Raw genomic sequence first — 20295 nt, forward strand, 5'->3', positions numbered from 1 at the left:
ATAAGAAAAACAAAAAGAAACTGTAGTGACCTGAAAGAAAGAGGTTATCATCTAGAAAACCCTGATGGGTAAGTTTCTTCGGCAAGACACTAACGTGCATGATTAAAAGGGATCAGTTTGTATCCAGGAAAAACAAATATCTCTGAAAACTGACAAGAACTTTCCTGAGCGGTAACCATTTACCTTTCAAACACCGAAGCCTGGTGAACTTCATAAATATTAAATTCTGTGCACAGTATAAGAATTGCCTGCAACCAGTAAACTTGGAGGAATGAGAAATGAGATTGGACTGTGAATCAAATAACTTTTCTGAACTTACACACCCTCATATTACATACGTGTGGGTTTAACATTAGAAGGGGGTTAAATTAGGTTAGTTTAGTTAAAGTGTGATTCTGTTTTCATGTTTAAAGATAAAAGCAACTTTTGTTTAAGTAACCATTTGTCTTGGTGAATATCTTGCTGCTGGGTTTTGGGGTACTCTGGGCTAATAACAATCAGCCAAATGGATCCTTGGAGCTAAGAAATTGGCCTTTCACTCCACCTCTAGCTCTTTCCTTGTATCTGCAGCCTGACCTTACAGGTCTACAGCAATGTTATGATTCTTTCTTTCTATCCCAAATTCTAATCCCTTTACCCATTCCCAACACTGATGTATTATTCAGGTGAATCCTAATAGGTGAATTAAAATTTCTGTCTTAACTTCATTGTCCTTGGGATGAAATTCTGGACTTCCTGATCTAACAATCCTTGTTAGTACTCTCATTTTTCAGACTGCAGTAGTTCAAAAAGGCACCTCACTACCAAATTCTACAGCTAAGTAACAGTGGGCATTGAATGCTTACCTTACCAGTGGAACCGATCTCCAAACAACAAAGAATAAGAGAGTGTATGAGGCACAAGAAAGGTGGCAAAGAGGATCATTAAAAGATGTCAGCTACTGAGCAATAAACTGTTTTCTGATACATTGGTCATGATACAAGATAGGTACACAAAGCTCATCACAAAGGCTACTGCTTTGTCCTGGAATAGGTTGCCTTTTAATTTTCCTGCCACTTACCATTCAGAGATGCTGGGGTTGCAGAGGTCAAATAATCTGGAGCAAAGAGCAACAGAAATTAATGTTTCAGGGGGAGAATGAGACCAAAGCAAGGCAAAACCAAATGTACATTAACAGTAGTTCAGTGTGATTTTTCTCTAAACTTCACAAACAAGTTTTTTTTTTGATTAAGTAACTCCTAAAGGGAGAGGAATCTTACCCAGGCTCTCTTCTTACCCAAAAGGAGAACCATAAACACTGGTAAAGTGTTCCTCTAGAAGCAGTTAAACTTTTAACCACTGTTGTCTGACTTGTACCTTCTTCCCTGGTGTAAATGGGTGCAGATGAAACTCTGAAGGTTTGTTGCAGTGCTCTTTCATTGCTGAAAACTTCTTGCTTTTGCTTCTTTCTTCCATTACCAAAGCAACCCTAGGTAGTTTGGAGAGAGTGTGAATCATACAGCATTACATAGCAATTTTGCTGCCCTTTCAGTATTCATTCAATTCCCTTATGTAATAATTACAATTGAATTTGGTTTTACCAATAATGCATTCTATTTTAGTATCAACTTTGAACCTCTTGCCAATTACATTGTTAGCATAATCTGGTTACACATTCTGTTACTACAAGTAGCTTCCCCATTTATATACACAGATGCATAGCAGTTATTAATATGGACAGTAACTGCTGTGGGACCAACATTTGGTCCCTCACAATCCAAGGAAATGTATTACCCAAATCCAGAGGGGAAAAAATCCTGTAATCCAGTGAACCATCCCTGCACTGGGATTCATAATAATATGTTGTGGGAAGGACCCCATGTAGAATGTTTGAGGGAGGAGGAAGGCTAAGTGGAGATGATTTATATGGGTCTATTCTTGAGAGATCGAAACACACCCATCAATTAATTTCCTCAACTTTCTACAGAAAGGAAGGATAATGAGAATGTTATAACAGGAAATTATGCAGAAATGGAGGAAGGAGCAGAGAAGGGATTTGAAAATATTACCAGCACTAAAATAACAGGACCTACTGGAAGTAATCAGCAGGTACATTGATTAAAGGATTAGTAGGTTAATTGGTGTATTTGGGTGGTCCAGCCTCGTGGGCCAGAAGGGCTTGTTACCGTGCTGTGTTTCCAAATTAGGTCAAGCAATACCTGTGCAGAGAAAAACAGTTCACATTTCCAGTCTAGAGCAGCATAATGGAGCCACTGCCTTAGCACCAGAGACCCAGATTCAAATGTGACCTTAGGTGTTGTCTGTGGAGTTTACGCATTCATCCTGTGACTGGATGGATTTACTCTGGGCACTCTAGTTTCCTCCCACATCAACAAGCCATGGGTATTAGGATAATTGTCTGCTGTAACCCACCCCAAGTGTGTAAATGAGTAGTAGAATCTGGCAGAGACATTGGTAAGGTAGGGAGAGTGAGTGGTTAATGGTCAGTGCAGACTCAATGGGCCAAAGGCTCTGTTTTCATGCTGTATCTCAAGAACGCTACAGCATTTCAACAGTATACAGGCATCTTGGTCACATTCCAAACAAACTTTGTAGATTGATCCACCACACAAAAACATTTATTCCTTATATCATCAGTTCATTGTAGCTGCAGATAGTTCCATTTCAAGATTTATTGCAAAAACTTGAACAGTCCTTCAACCACCATTATAGAGAAATCCAAGAACAGGAGGAATGCCATTATCTGCAAGTGTAACGTGGCATTTCATTCCAAATTGGAAATATCATTTTCTCAGCTTTGGTCTAGAACCTGGTTATTAAGGGCTATTCACAAGTATTGTAGTGTTTCAGAAAAGATCCCACCCACATTCTTAAGGACAAATAGGATAAGCATTAACATTAAACTCTGATTTTCACGGCAACACCATGACCCTCAACCCAGTAAAAAAAACCTGTAAAAACACCTCAACCTGCACAACATTCCAACTTGCACAGTTTCATACATCCTGAACTAACTAACATATCACAAACATTCCAACATGCACAGGTTGATACATCCTGAACTAACTATATAACATTCCGATGAACATAATCAGCCAGTGCAACACATTCAATGTTTAGAGATTCATACACCATGGAAACAAAGTCTGGCCCACCAAAATCTCAGCATTGACCATATACAGTATTCCTATTTTTGGTATGACATTGGAAACTGGCAAATTTTACAGATGTGTGGTGGAAAGTGTGCCAACTGGCTGCATCACAGTCTGGTATGGGGGCACTAATACCCCCAATTGGAAAGCCCTATAAAAAGGTCACAGTTTAGGACATCAAAGGCAAAACCCTCCCCACCATCGAGAATATCTACAGGAATGCTGCTGTCAGAGAGCAGCAGAGATTATCAAGGACCCTCAACACCCAGCACACACTCTGTTCTCGCTGTTACCATCAGGAAAGAGGTATAGAAGCCACAAGACTCACACCACTAGGCTCAGGAACAGTTGCTACCTGTGATAGTACAGATCTATCACCAATGTACATAGTGTATATAGTTACTGTATCTAGACTGTGCTTACAGCGATTGGCTGAGAGCTAAGCCACGCCTATTGTCTGGGCCTTAAAGGGTTGTGTCCCTAGCCAGGTCGGATCATTCCGGACTGGTCGGCCACCTGTGAAGAGCTGTCTTTTGCTAATAAAAGCCGAAGTTTGGATCAACAAGTCTTTGGTTCTTTCGACGAGCTCTACAATTTTATTAGCAAAATGCTGCAAAGTCCTGTCGCATGAAACGTTCACTTTTCACCACGTCGTCCTCGGAAGGAAAGTACTGGACACTCTGATCTTGATCAACTGATTTAAAGAATTCGAAAGGCAGGTGGTCGTCACCCAGGGGAGACGTGGTGCAGTCCAAACCGCCACGGGCGTTCTCCAACACACCCAAATACGAGTCCATGTCAATGTCCAGCTCGATTTCGGAGCCACTGTCGCTCCCCGTCGAGTCCGACCTCATGTGCATTAATTGATATTTTTCGTGCATCAAAAACTGATTGGTGTTTCTGGGTGCTCCCATGCCCGGTGCCCGATTGCCGTAAAGGTTTGCTGGGTGTAAGGTGACTCGCGAACTTGCGATCGGGGGGTGTTTGCTGCCACGGCCAAAGCCAATGCCCGCTTGGGCACATCCTGTTCTTCCTCTGAGCTCTCGTCCAATGAGAGCAAGGGCTCCCCTGCACGGCAATGCCTGACGTCACGGAGACGCCGAAGCCGGAAGGGGCAGCCCACCCTCGCAACCATGGTGTTGGCCCGCCTCTCGATCCTGTGCGGAACACTCGACCTGGCCTCGGTCCTGACTGTGGCTACCGCTGCGGCTGCCGCCGCCAAAGACACCCCCAGGACTGACGCTACCGCTGAGGCTGCCACCGCCACAGCACTTCCGGGAGGTCCTCCAACCTGCTCCTCTAGCGTTGACTACGTCATCCCATTGCGTGACGTCATCCCATTGCGTGACGTCATCCCGTTGCGTGATGTCATCGCGCAAAACTCCCCTGTCAACTGCTTCAATAACACTAAACCAGCAATGCTCTCATCCCCTCACCAGAGGAATGGAACTGATTAAAGTGCATGGACACTACACCAATTGCTTATTTGACTCTGGGTCAACTGACATTTTTATCTGGCTAGATCTGGCCCTCCGTTGGGGACTTGACATTATCCCCACTACCCAGAGGATCTCATTAGCGACGAGGTCGCACTCGACCGGGATAAAGGGGTATTGCATCGCCACGCTGGAAGTACAGGGCGTAACGGTCACCCACTTCAAATTATTCGTCCTTCCCCAGTTGTGCGCCCCAGTGTTGCTGGGATTAGATTTTCAGTGTCAGTTCCGAATGGTGTCCCTACACTTTGGGGGACCCCACGCCCCCCTCTCGGTCTGCCATCGCCCCACCCCCGAAGCACCCGAGCAACCCGCCACCGTGCCCCGGGGCCAATCCTGCGGCCTTTCCACACTCCGGATTGCCCCGCCATCATTCTTCGCAAACCTCACCCCTAGCTGGAAGCCTGTGGCCACCAAAAGTCGGCGATATAGTTACGAAAACGGGCAATTCATTAGGAGTGAGGTGTGTAGATTGCTGGATGAGGGCATCATCGAACCCATTTCAAGCCCCTGGAGAGCCCAGGTGGTGGTTGTCAAGAATGGGGAAAAACTACGGATGGTGGTCGACTATAGCCAGACCATTAACTGCTTCACGCTCCTGGATGCGTACCCCCTGCCACGCATCACGGATGTGGTGAACCAGATCGCCCAATACCGCATTTTCTCCACCATTGACCTACGTTCGGCCTACCACCAGCTCCCGATCCGCTGCGAGGACCGACCATTCACGGCCTTTGAAGTGAATGGGCGGCTATATCAATTTCTTAGGGTACCATTCGGGGTCACAAATGGTGTCGCGGTCTTCCAGCGGGAAATGGACCGGATGGTGGACCAGAATGGGCTAACCGCTACCTTCCCGTATCTGGACAATATAACCATCTGCGGCCACGACACGCAGGACCACGACGCCAACCTAGACAAATTTCTTCAAACTGCCCATCGGCTGAACCTGACTTACAATTTGGACAAATGTGTCTTCCGGACCACACGACTTGCTATTCTAGGTTGCGTGGTGGAGAACGGGATAGTCATGCCAGATCCTGACCGCATGCGTCCCCTAATGGACTTAACCCCCCCCACCCCCCACATACCCAGAAAGCTCTCAAACGTTGCCTGGGCCTTTTCTCGTATTACGCCCAATGGGTTCCACACTACGCCGACAAGGCGCATCCTCTTATCAAGAGCACCTCCTTTCCCCTCTCGACCGAAGCCAGAGTGGCTTTCGATCGAATCAAATCCGACATCGCTGCTGCGACGCTGGACGCGATCGATGAGTCTGTCCCGTTTCAAGTCGAGAGCGATGCATCCGACTTCGCCCTGGCAGCCACCTTGAACCAGGCCGGTCGGCCTGTAGCATTCTTCTCCAGAACCCTCCAGGGTCCAGAGAGTAGACACTCCTCGATCGAGAAGGAGGCCCAGGCCATAGTTGAAGCGGTGCGTCATTGGAGACATTACCTCGCTGGGAGGCGCTTTACATTGTTGACTGATCAACGCGCGGTCTCCTTCATGTTCAGCAACACCCAGCGTGGTAAGATAAAAAACGACAAAATCGCCAGATGGAGAATCGAACTCTTGACCTTTAACTATGACATCCTGTACTGGCCTGGTAAGCTCAACGACCCGCCTGACGTGTTCTCCAGGGGGACATGCGCCAGCATACAGATGGACAGACTACAGAAACTCCATGAGGCGCTCTGTCATCCAGGGGTCACTAGGTTTGCCCACTTTGTGAAGGCGCGCAACCTACCCTACACAGTCGAGGAGATCCGCTCCATGACCTGAGCCTGTTCGGTGTGCGCTGAATGCAAGCCCCACTTCTTCCGTCTGGATAACTCCCACATTATCAAAGCCACCCGCCCCTTCGAGCGTCTTAGTGTAGACTTTAAGGGGCCCCTACCGTCGACCAACCGTAATACCTACATCCTTACAGCCATCGATGAGTACTCCCGCTTCCCGTTCGCTGTGCTCTGCCCAGACACCACTGCCACCTCAGTGGTACAGGCCCTTCACAGTATTTTCGCCATCTTCGGATACCCCAATTCCATCCACAGTGATAGGGGGTCCTCATTTATGAGTGCAGAGCTGCAACAGTACCTTCTGGAGTGTGGTATCGCTTCAAGCAGGACCACGAACTATAACCCACGTGGTAACGGCCTGGTCGAGAGGGAGAATGCCACCATATGGAGAGCGGTTACACTGGCTCTCCGGTCTAAAGGTCTCTCCTCCTCTCACTGGCTGGAGGTTCTCACTAGTGCCTTACACTCCATCCGCTCCCTCCTATGTACTGCAACAAATGCCACCCCCCACGAAAGGATGTTCCTTTTCCCGAGGAAATCCGAATCAGGAACCACTGTACCAGCATGGCTCACCGTCCCTGGCCCCGTCCTTTTGCGACGCCACGTCCGGCACTCAAAGAACAACCCCTTGGTCGACTGAGTGTCTCTACTCCACGCGAACCCACATTACGCCTACGTTGAGCTCCCAGACGGGCGGGAGGACACTGTTTCGGTGCGGGACTTAGCTCAGGATGCGGTAGACCCTGCAAACCCCCCAACCAAACCTTCCCCAACTCTTTATTCCCCAGGCCGCAACAGAAGGACCAACAGCACCCCAACGACCCGGGCCACCCTGCCGATAACACGACTGGGGAATTGAGTGACGGAGCAGTCGCACCCGATGAGCCCGCTGGCGACACCACCCCAGCGACCCCAATCCCGGCACCACGGCGGTCACGCCGGATGGTCAGACCCCCTGACCACTACAGTCCTTGACCTACCCTTCCTTTCATTCTCTCCCTCGTTTTTTTTTTCCCAGGGTCAGTTCTCCAAGAAGGGGTGAATGTGATAGTACAGATCTATCACCAATGTACATAGTGTATATAGTTACTGTATCTAGACTGTGCTTACAGCGATTGGCTGAGAGCTAAGCCACGCCTATTGTCTGGGCCTTAAAGGGTTGTGTCCCTAGCCAGGTCGGATCATTCCGGACTGGTCGGCCACCTGTGAAGAACTCCAGTCTTTTGCTAATAAAAGCCTTGGTTTGGATCAACAAGTCTTTGGTTCTTTCGACGAGCTCTACAATACCCCTCCACCATCAGACTCCTCAAATGATAAACTTAATCAGAGACTCATTTAAGGACTCTTGCATTTTTTTGATTTTTTTTCTCTCTATTACAAACTGTTTATTTACATCCATTTGCTTACATGTGTACAGTTTGTTTCCAATAAGTGGAAATTCTGCCTCACCCACAGGAAAAAGAATCTCAGGGTTGTATATTATGTCATACATGTATTCTGACAATAAATCTGAAATCTTCTCCACAATTCTGTCATCAAATTTTGCCACTCACCTACAGAATAAGGATAGTTTACCTACCAAGTCACAGTTTTTTTGTGGGATATTATAGAAAATTAGAGTGCCTTGGAAAAAGCCGCACAGCAACAGGGAGAATGGCATTGTGTGTGTGGAGTTTGCATAGAGGACAAGCTAGAGTACAGGTTGTCGTGGATGCAACTCTAGTCATTTTGCCACTGCCACCCAACAATTCACATCACTTGCATGAATTGTCCACTTCAAAGTGCACTTACCTGGAGCAAAGTCTGACAGGTTTTGGCTTCACAGAGCCTGGCAATACAGTGTACATAGATTGTAGAAAGCTTCCTGTTAAATCGGAATGTGTCAAAAACAAACCAGGATTTCTTGCTGACTCCATTTCTGATGATAATTGTACGGGGACTAATGTTGCATCTGTAAAATGGAGAATGATTGTTTTTAATGGAGCTAACATCTAGCATCATCCAGCTCTTCACTCTGTCTTAAAAAAAAAATCAGATCTGCTCAAGCTCAGAGAGCAAGATCCTAATCTATGTTACCCAGTGAAGAAGGTGTATCCAGTGTCAAGCAGGGAGAGATTCAATGGAGATGGTGTGGCGAAACAGTGATCCAGGAGGACATTAAAGCTGCAAATCAAACAGATAATCCATTAGATGTACAAAGATGTACAAAATCATTCCCGAAGTTTACTATCTCCTGGACTCCTCTCCCTAATTTCCCACTGGAAGATGTTTCCACGTCAATAAGATAACTGGTAGGCAGGAGTGAATGTCAGCAATATCTTTGACTGGTAAAGGATCCCCAGACACAATAATCCTTGGTCCTTGTCCAGCTTAGGGCACATTTTTGCATTTGACCTTTTATGGGGTTGTGGGACAAGGGTGTTGCTGTGAGGATCAGAATTTATTGCTTATCCTGTTTGTCCTTAAGAATGTGGCATCCTTTCTGAAGCACCTCAATATTTGTGGATAACCCTGAGTTATTCAGTTGGGAACTCCAGGATCTAGACTCAAAGACAAGTTAATGATATTTACAAGTTGGAATGAAATGGGGGTGTCATGTTAAACTTGTAGATCGAGACATGCCACCTGTTCTTGCATTTCTATGCACCAGTAATAGCACCTTAGTCTTTGATAGATCATTTAACTACTCACAAACTGAAACTAATGGCATGCCTCACTATAATTCAGAGCAGAAAATGAGGAGAACATCACCTTAAAATTAGAGCCATGTTTTTTTGAGATATTAGCTTATGAAATCTAGGCTATTGGAATTCTGGAACTTTCCCAAAATATGGAAGATCCCAGTATGGGAATTGGTTTTGGGGTGGTGTTAATTGGAGTTTTCAAGAGACTTGTATTTGTAAAAGTCACACACATATTGTGATGGTAAGATCTATCACCAATGTTTATAATGTATATAGTTACAGTATCTAGACTGTGCTTACAGCGATTGGCTGAGAGCTAAGCCACGGCTACTGTCTGGGCCTTAAAGGGTTGTGTCCCTAGCCAGGTCAGATCATCCCGGACTGGTCGGCCACTTGTGAAGAACTCCTGTCTTTTGCTAATGTTTATAGTGTATATAGTTACAGTATCTAAACTGTGCTTACAGCGATTGGCTGAGAGCTAAGCCACGCCTACTGTCTGGGCCTTAAAGGGTTGTGTCCCTAGCCAGGTCAGATCATTCCGGACTGGTCGGCCACCTGTGAAGAGCTCCTGTCTTTTGCTAATAAAAGCCTTGGTTTGGATCAACAAGTCTTTGGTTCTTTCGACGAGCTCTACACATATCAAGGTAAATGGTTTGAGATTTAAATCAGCCTTGATCTTAGTGAAATGTCCTTCTCCTGTTCCTTTACTACTTACTTTGCAGTTAGGTTACTGATGCTGACTTCAACATAAACCTTGTATTTGAGGGGTAGACCAGTATCAGGGATAATCAACGGTGAAGTGTAATCTTGGTCCTGTTCAGAATGAAGAAAATAAAAAATGTAAAGAGACTGTGCTGAACCACTAACTGAGGAAGAGAGATCAACCAGGTTTCCATAAGTAATCTCATAGGCTCCATCCTGGTTCTCTCCATGATTTATAGAATACTCATGAATTCCAAGTCTATGACTTAATTCTGCTGTGTTTAATGATTCCTTCAGTTATGTCTAAGTTTTTTTTTCATTCCCTGTTTCCTGGCTCCAAACAAATGAAGTTTCTGCAAATTCTCAGTTGATACTGGCTATAATTGTGGACCATTCATATACTGGAGCTCAAACCTGAAAATGGGTTCAGCTCAAAATGACCAGTCACGAGGTTCTCTACTTCAGGGCTTGCCAGGATTTGCCTGAAATAGACTGCTGGAGGATTTCCATGGACGAAGCAGCTTTCCCAACCCAACAATCTACAGTTCTTGTGTCTCCAAACCAACAGGAATTTTTTTTAAAGCATTTGATCTGATTGCAAACTAATCTGTAGGGAAAATAGCATCAGCAGGAAATTCTGCAATAAAACCCAACTCAATTATTGAGTTCCAGGGAATTAATTTTAATTAACTCCCAGTTCCCTTCCATGTACAGACCATTGAAAGATACTTTCCAGGGATTTACAATTTTTTTTCAGATAAATGGAGGCTTTTTAATTTAATTTCTTCACATAGTATATCAGTAGCTGCCAAAGGAATGAACTGCTTTACCTTCATTCAGTTCATCAGGAGTTTGATAACAAGTGTACAGAGTATACAAAATGTACTGCAGAAATATACTAAGACTTATTCAACAACACAAAGTATCTACAACATAGAAATAGAGTGGCCATTTCCAAATTTCCAGAAAGGAGGACATGGAATAAACATATATATACACACACACACACACACACACACACCTACATACACACACACATGCACCTACATACACACACACACACACACACACACACATATACCCACACCTATATATACACATATACACACTCATCTACACACCTATATATGTGTGTGTGTATATATATGTGTGTGTGTATATATATATATCTATGTATGTATGTATGTATATGTATATATATATATATATATATATATATGCACATCTACATATGCACATACACACACACATCTACACACCTCTATATATATATATATTTATATACACACACACATATACACATACATACACAATCATACACATACACATACACACTATATACATATATATATATATACACACACACACACGCACACACACACACACACACACACACACGTATTATACATAGTGTTTTAAAATATTATATATAGGTATTTTTTAAAATAAAATTTAAACCATAATGCAAAAACCACAAATGTAAATGCAGTGTGTTTATTATTATATACAATATATACATATATATTAAAATATATATATTTATACATATATATTATATATGTATGTATGTATGTATGTATATACCTATGACCACATCCTTGTATTGGAATGATCACCCTAACCTAGAAGGACTAAAGTTGTACAGGAGACTCATTCCCAATGTCACTGTCCTGATACCAAAGCCATACTGGTTTATCACCACCCAGTCAGGGACAAACAGGGATAGCTGATAACTGCTGGCCAACACATACAATAAATATTTTCAAAAAACTCTCATTTCAATTTATCGCCCATTTCCATCCAGTGATGTGTGCTCTGAAATCACATTTTGAGCTGTGCCTGGGACAGATATCTGATGGAACTAAAAGTCTGTGCTTCATCAGCATCCCAAGCACACAATATTTAGTTCTGTCCCAACACACAGCAAGGCCTGCTGTACCTGTACTGCTCCTGTGAATTTTTCTTTCATTAACTATCATGTGAACCAGTCTGATCCAGATTTCTTGACTGTCATTCAGTGGAATCCATACCCCAATGGCTGCAGGTGACTCTCCCTCCCTCTGCCCCCCACCCACTGGCCATTTTTCATACAAGTCAGAAGCAAACATGGGTTAAAATCCATATCAAAATATCAAAAGGATAGTTATGACCAAGGAAGGAATGTTCACATAACAACCTGTGATGTGAATCCTTGTGCTGCTTCACAAGAAGCATGTGGCAATATGAGAATTCACTTTGCCATTGGACAGTGTTCCCATTGGTATATGATGTGTTGGTGAGATGTCTCAGATGTGTGTATCAGTCATTCACACTATCAAAGATTAAAACACTTACATCATACAGGTTCAGGGCGAGGGTGCTGCTGAAGCTACCATTGCTTGTGGCCACTGCAATAGAAATGGAAGACCTAAATGAAGCAAAGGAAAAGAATGTAAGAACATGGTTGTCTGGGAACTAATTTATTTGCACTGCCATTGGGCTCAGCCAATGAAATACTGACTCTGTACTAATTACTTCTGAAATAAAATGTAAGAAATGCTCAGAATCTGTGGCGAGAGGACCAAGGTTAATGTTTCAGGTCAGTGGCCCTCCACTGATGGAATGTCATCAACCTGAAACTTTACCTCTGTACTAATCCCCCACCTACTCATTAACCCCAGTGCTGCTTAACTGGCCGAGCTTTTCGGTTTCCATTTCCGTTTTGCCACTTCCATAGATTTTACCTTTTCAGCGACATTTCTGTATCTTGGTACATTCTAACAGCATCACAATTATCAGATTGGTTTCAAAGACCAAGCTTTCTGTTAATTCAATGGAGTGATTATTCTTCATGTGTGGCTGAATACTTGATTTTCACTGAACAAGATCCTTAACTATTCACCTTTTAGTCAAAGCAAGGATCTTCCTGTTGTCTGTTTCAAAAGCAAGTAGAACAATGAACTTCACTACACCGCACACCTATCCTAAACATGGTCTTTTCTTGCCTTAATGATCTCCTTTATACTTATTATCTAGCCTAATTATGCCCGTGGGGAGACTTGGCTTCATACAAAAAAAATCTTGCATCATTCACCACCCTCGAGTCTGTCAACGTACTTTACAGTCAATTAAGTAGTTACCAGAAGTCCAGACATCATTGGAAGGAAGGAAATTCAGCAGTTAATTTTCACAGGGCAAGATCCCAAGTATTGTAAAATACCAATCTGAGATGTTTGTTCAAGAATAAATATGAGCCAAGATACAAGAAAAAATATTTTACAGGTCCTCTACTAATAATGATATGAATTCATTATTTCCATCCAAGTGGACAGATTAAGCCTTGATTTAACATCATATTAAAAGAAAGGCACTTTTTACTGCATAATACTTCCTCAGTACTGCACTAGGTTTCAAGTGTCAGGAATGGGGTTTGAACCTATGATACAGGATAACTCAGAGACATGACTGTAACCAACTGAGCCACAGATGACATGCATCACAAGATATAGGAGCAGAAGTAGGCTAATTGGCCCATTGAATCTGCTCCACCATTCTAATCATAAACTGATCATGAATTCCCCAGCTTTCTCCCCTTAACCCTTGATGCTCTGACTAAACAAATGCCTGTCAATCTTTATCTAATAGATACCCAACAACCTTGCTTCCACAGCTGCCTGTGGCAACATGTTCCACAGACTCAAGACCAAAGAAGTTTTTCCACATCTGTGTTAAGTTGACATCATTTTATACTGAAGTTGTGCCCTCTTGTCTGACACTCCCCTACCATGGGAAACATCCTTGCCACATCTACTCTGACCAGGCCTTTCAGCATTCAAAACACCTCCAGGAGGTCTCCCCCTCATCCTTCTGTACTCCAGTGAGCAGACAAACATTCCTCGTATGCTAACCCTTTCAATCCTGGTTACATGAGCTGATAACTGTTCTCGTGCAAAGCTGGAAGTTCTTCCTGTTGTGTTGGCCTTTGAAAAAGATGATCTTATGTTCACACTGCGTTTTGTGGGAAATGGCTCAGTGCAGGCACAAAAATGATGGAGGAACTCAGCTGGTCACACAGCGTCCATAGGAGGTAAAGATACATAACCAAAGTTTTGGGCCTGAGCATCCTCTGCATTCTCTTCCATGTGACTGTCCTAAAAATAGAAATGTTTTAGAATGCCTAAGGATGTGAAAACTCAATATAAATACAACAAAAATCCTTCCTTTCAATCGACATCAAACAAATATTCCAAATAAGTCTGTTCTCAGCCAAATCCAGCTCATTAAACAAATCTACTTGCATTATCTAATCAGTTTCATAACCCAAAATACTGTCATTGGATCATTAATTTAAATCTACAAGGAACACTGCTGTTAGAGGGCAGCAGCAATCAAAGACAACACCATCCAGCGCAAGCTCTGTTCTCGCTGCTGCCATCAGGAAAGAGGTATAGGTGCTACAAGACTCGCACCACCAGGTTCAGGAACAGCTGCTACCCCTCCACCATCAGACTCCTCAATGACAAACTCAATCAGAGACTAGTTTAAGGACTCTTACTTATTCATTTTATTGGTTTTCTTTGCTCTCTCTGTATTGCAATTTACATTCATTTCTGTTTATAGTTCTTTTGATTGTTTACATGTTCACGCTGTATACAGTTTATTTTTTGCACTACTAATTAATGATAATTCTGCCACACCCACAGGAAAAAGGAACCTCAGGGTTGTATGTGAATGTCATGTATGAACTCTGACAATATATGTGAAATCTGTCCTTTATGTGATGCCCCACAAAACAGGTTCAGCCTCACGTTAAAGATCCCAGGGCACAAATTGAAGGCCAAGGGTTTCTCCTGGTCTAAAATTCTTCCTCTGTCAATTTCACCAATAGCAGACTAACCAGTCCATCATACATTCATGGCTTGCAGTAGACAGATTGACTGCACATTTACTAAGTAACAATTGCAGCCAGGCCCCCAAAGGAAATTGCCGAGAGTGCACAAGACTTCCTAAGAAATATAGCCAAATAAATGAAAACTCTTTGTCTTACACCATCTCATTGTTCAAAGAGAACTTACGTTACGAGTCTTGTGTTGTTAAGGATATATTCAAGAGGGTATTTGCAGGAAAATTTATAGTACAGTCTAGGGTTGTAACTGATCATCAAAGTACGATTGTTCGGGGGATTTATAATACCCGAGATGAGAATGGATTGAAGATTGGAAAAATGGGCGAAGGTTCCACTTCCTGGACCCTCATCAAGAATCTGAAACACCAACAGAAGTTAATAAACAACAGGTGATAATGAACAAGCTGTGTTTCTTGTCAACAACAATGCAAATTAAACAATTGTAGCTTAAAACCACTTGTATTACTGTTGTGGGTAAACTTTTACTCATCACCCTCAGCTTTGTCTAGTCTTGAGTTATAATGTAAAATCTGTTTCTCTGCCTCTCATCCAATCTCTGCCCACGTCTCCCTTCCAACCTCAAGGCTCTCAATTTCTCTTTGCATCACTCTTCCAGGGTCTAAATGTTGAAGAGTGGCTATTTGAAAGAAGTGTGTTTAAGGGTGTAGACTAATTGAAGCATAGACTGTGGAGATCAAATGCCTCACATAAAAATCACTAGAGAATTATACCAAATTTCCTTTGAATCTTTGAATTTCCCTCAAAATTTCTGCTCATTATTCTTTCCCATCTCTGACAGAGAGCCTTCTAAATTTTTTTGAATCCCTCATTTTAAACCTGCTAATGTTGTTCTCTTAATTCCACATCATGGCATTTGTTTAAATCTTTTTATCTTTAGATCTTGTTCCTCTTTTGAAGGTTTGGAGCTCCATCTCAAGTTGCTGTTCTCAATGTCATATCATGTGCATCAGCATGCCCCCGACATACAGAGGGAGGGAGGTTCATATTTCAGCCTGATCGCTGGCCATCTCTGTCACTCTCCTTATAGCTCATTCCTGCATGATCATCTTCTTTCAGCTCTTGCCCAACTAATGAGACACAAGTTCAAGCACCTACTTTGAAATTATTGCCACAGTTGTTAAAGTTGATGTCCTTAACAATGATGGAATATCGGATGACTGGCGGTGTGGCTGAGACATCCATACTTCCTTTACAATTTGTGTCATTATATCGGCCATTTAGTGCCAGGGTCAGAGGGTCAAAGCCAGCAAAGAATGAAGGGCAAAGGTTAACAGACACAGTGATCAAATGAGTACCACAATCAATGGAGATATCCCGGTTATCTGAAATAGACAAGAAATTGATCAGAAAATGAAGCCATTTTTGCAACAACTTCTCAATATGTAATTTCCATCTTATATGCATTCATACCAGTACATCATAACCTGCATCGTAACTCAGTGTAACCACATTCTCACCCACATTAAGTGTGATTTAACCTGCGCCCTGACTGTAACTGGTTTTACCTGCAGTCTTCATTAATACAATAATGAACATGACATGTTCTTCTTAAAAAATTTTTATTGAGTTTAAAATATAAATCCTATACAAAGTCTTCTAAAAATAACAGGTCATATCATATGCATATCACAAATTAAATATAAATGTAAATAAAAAAACCTATCCATATTTGTTTATTTTATATGAATAATATTTCTTTAAATCATCAAATTCTATTGATATGGTTATTAACTGCCTATCCATTTCTCATAATATATTCCAATATAGTTCTGGATAGAAAATAAATAAGACTAAATTAAACAATCCCTTTGTCATAGATTTCTCTCACATTCTAATAAAACATTCACCAAAGCATTCTATACTCCTGCAACCTGCTCTGAAACTAATATGCTCCACATAAAATTCTGATATGTCCCACACTCATTGTGAAAGTCTGATACAACACACGAGCACCTCAGCACTCTGAGATATCCTGCACAACCACTGAAACAGCTATTCAGTTCTCCTCTCACTCACTATTTGCACACTCCACACTTCTCCCCATAACACTGAATTCTCCGCGCCCATCATTAATCAAGTTGTACCTGGAAATCTGTTGTACTGAGCTTCACAACGGTAATTGGCTTGTACACATTGAATAAAATATTGAAGGATTGATAAGAGAAGTAACAATCTTGGTGAGGCAGCCATATCTGTGGACAAAAAATTATAACGTAACAGAACACCAAACATCTTTCAAAATGAAGCTTTGCTCTGGCTGCTTCTCACCTTCAGACTGCAACCACATGACTTCTTTATCACTACTCAGAGATCCTAACACTGAGTGCCAAACAGTTGCATCCCATCCTATCCCTGTCCTCTGCTGACACCAGTAAGCATTTACCTGACTCTGGACTCACGCCACTGGACATGCAAACCAGAAGAAACAAGTCCCACCAATGCAAATGAATAAATCCAAAAGTAAATCTAGTACTGGAATATGAAAGCTACCAGGTTGTCACTGGGAAATCCACATCCTCTATGAGAACATCAGTAGCTTCCGCCTAATTTAGTCTAAAATAACCAGATGATTCTTAAATGCTGCATTGACAGAGAAGTTTTAGTGGATGCACATTGCACAACACAAGCACTTCAATATTGCACTCACAAATACAGTAGATAAAAAAATTATTTGCCTTCCATTTATATTCATCAGTATTCCAACTCTAACATCAAACAAAGTTAAGAATATGTTAAAATTAACAAGGCAAACTTAGCCAAGAAACTGATTCTGTCCTGTTGATTTCTGAATGGAAAGCCTAGACCAGTTGTTCTCAACCTCTTTTTCCACTCACATAAGTATTCCCTATGCCAATGAAGCGCTGATTAGTAAGGGATTGCTTAAGGTGGTATGTGGGTGGAAAGGAAAAGTTTGAGAACTACTGTTTCAATCGTACCTAATTGACTAGTTTTGTGCACGATTTCATAATTACAAAGGAAATGCCCCAACAACAATTTTTCTCAAGCAAAATATTTCAGCAATAATTGGGTCTAGAGCAGTAATTTTGAACCTTACTAATCACAGAGCATCGATGGCACAGGAATTACTTCAAGTGATATGTGAGTGGAAAGAAAAAGGTCGAGAGCCACTGGCCTAAACGAATGGTACAAATGAAGTTTTTCATCTATTCTAAGGGCAGGGTCATTGATATATTAATAAGGATCCTGTTGTGTGTGGACAAGGCCATAACAAGTCCTATTGTAGATTAGAAGTTCTCAGAGTCTTAATGGATCCAACCATCTTTACTAATCACGGACATGGAAATAAAATAACATTAAAGAAATGTAAGTATATGAAACAGGATATACCATTTACCCATTCCTGAAGTCTTGAAGCTGTAAAGGTAACACACCAGACCATTCTGCAAATTCCATGGGTTACAAACATCAAAACCCCACAGGAAAAACAGGCAAAATGCCTTGATGTAATTAGACGAATCTCACCAGTATTATCTACAATTCACAACTAGCTGGGAAATAATATTATGTTTCCAGATTGGTCATGGATACAGTTGCATTTTATGTGGGTCTGAGAATTATAGGCCAGAAAACTGTCAATTCTTGCTCCCTGCCAGTCAAATTTATCTCAACAGCCGTTATGCTCCAAGGAAGCAGGCAAGGAGTACAGCACATTACACATTAGTGTTGGGTTGAGCAAAGATGCTTCCCTATAGTAGAATAGCTGATGGCATCTACTGTTGAAATCATAAAGGCTGACAATTTAAAAAAGCTTTTGTGGCAGAAATGGCTTGCACTATTGGTCTTCCACAAAATCCAAACCAGTTACATTCATCTGAAGCAGTCAATGTCGCAATGCAAAGAATGTAGAAGATAATTTGTGCACAGTTATCCCAATCTAATAATAAACAGATTACCCAGGAGTGACAACATATTCTCATTATTAGAATGCTGTTATTCCAGTAGTTTATCCTTAGCACAAGGGCAACAACTGACCAGGACACTAAGGATAACTGATCTGTCCCTCCTCTCTTGTTCAGATATTGCCTCATTTTAACATCTCAGTTGAGACTGTTTATGCAACAGTGCAGGGCTCCCTCAGTGTGACTCCAAAGGGTTCAAGTCTCTGGAATATGGCTCAACTCTATAACATTTTCACTCAGGAGCAATGATTCACAGCTGAAATTTAAAATCTCAATCTAAAACTGGCTACACATAATTTTTCTTTAAATAAATACATACAGCACTTTCAAAATCTCACTCATTCTGCTTAACAGAAATATCATCTCGTACACCTAGTTGAAACTTTTGCACACTTCTCTTTACTTAACCTTTCAATCCATTTTCTTGAAAGAAATACTGTACTAAAAGTTAAAATGGTTAACACCCATTTTAAACACTGAGCCAACTACCTTAAATTAAAATTGTAAGCATTTCTCATCCAGTACCTGAGTCTGACACTGGCTTCTTTGCGGACACTATCAGGAATTTATAAACTGCTTCAAAACAATTTTACAGATGAGCGTTGTTGAGAATATTTGATATCTTGAGAAAGACCCTCCTCTGTCTCCACCTCTGACACTCCTTATTCCTTAACCCTCTACCTTCAGTTTTCTATTAAAGTTTGCTCTTCCAATAATAATGCTGATCTCCCGTCGTTGTCCGATCCCCAGATGCTTGTGGTTTAAGGTAACTGTGCCAAAGGGTCCCTGCATTATGACCCTCCCACAGGATTGTTGATTGTATGTAGAGGTCAGAATTCATCCTTTCTCCTGCTGACCATTAGAAACATGTTCAATGTGGAGATGTTATCAAGTGATGGAAATTCTGTACCTCTGGGGTCTTTGTCCTGCTCTTTGATCTGGTTAAGGTCAGTTTTGACAATTCAACCATTTCTTCATTTTATTCAAACATTGTCAGGGCAAGGATTTGCAGAAAACATAACAGATTACCTTTGAAGGCTTGTTCTGCAATTCTAACCTGTGCTGATTAAAGAGCCATCTTAAAAGGAGATTTACTCAATATTACCTGCTGTGGATCCCATGCTGTGAGTGACTGAAGAAATTTTATCTGTCAATGACCCTGGTGGACTTGGGTGTGGTATAGACATGTGGTATGCAGTGTCAAGTGTTTCAGCACCATTGGTGATATCAAAAAAACATGAGAAGCGAAAGTGTTAGCACAGAAAGGGAAGATTTATCCATTTACATGTTTGCAGTGAGAGATCACTGTTATTGGTAGAAATAGAGTTCCAAAATCAAAACGAGTTCTTTGCTTTTCCATATATCAGTAATGTTGAAGTTTCACAGTACAATGATACTGCTATGTTAGAACACAACTGGACAACTCTTTAGAAATGTTAAAACATCAATTAAGCTGAAATTTGGCATGGTCTCTGTAGTTGATTGTGTGACTTATCTTGGTGGCAATCAACCAGCTGAGTGCACATTTCTTGAGCTTAGAACACTGTACCAGTCACAGGAAACCTGCCAAAGTAGAGTTGCTTTCTGCCCATTTAGCCTTGCAAGTCTAAATCCCTGAGATTCTCTTCTTTCTCCAAAC

At 42.0% G+C, this 20295-nt stretch overlaps 1 protein-coding gene across 1 annotated transcript; it reads right to left on the reverse strand.

Moving 5' to 3' along the window:
* Window positions 1-3751: 3751 nt before the first annotated feature.
* On the reverse strand, window positions 3752-19843 carry LOC138742100 (zona pellucida-like domain-containing protein 1). The gene is made up of 9 exons (XM_069896288.1): window positions 19762-19843; window positions 16821-16928; window positions 15832-16058; window positions 14885-15072; window positions 12165-12237; window positions 9844-9941; window positions 8521-8607; window positions 8236-8395; window positions 3752-4234 (listed from the first exon to the last, which is right to left on the reverse strand). The coding sequence occupies exons 1-9, from the start codon at window positions 19841-19843 to the stop codon at window positions 3752-3754; spliced, it is 1506 nt and encodes a 501-aa protein (XP_069752389.1).
* Window positions 19844-20295: the final 452 nt, after the last annotated feature.

This window comes from Narcine bancroftii, chromosome 8 (assembly GCF_036971445.1).
Source record: "Narcine bancroftii isolate sNarBan1 chromosome 8, sNarBan1.hap1, whole genome shotgun sequence".
NCBI lineage: Eukaryota > Metazoa > Chordata > Chondrichthyes > Torpediniformes > Narcinidae > Narcine > Narcine bancroftii.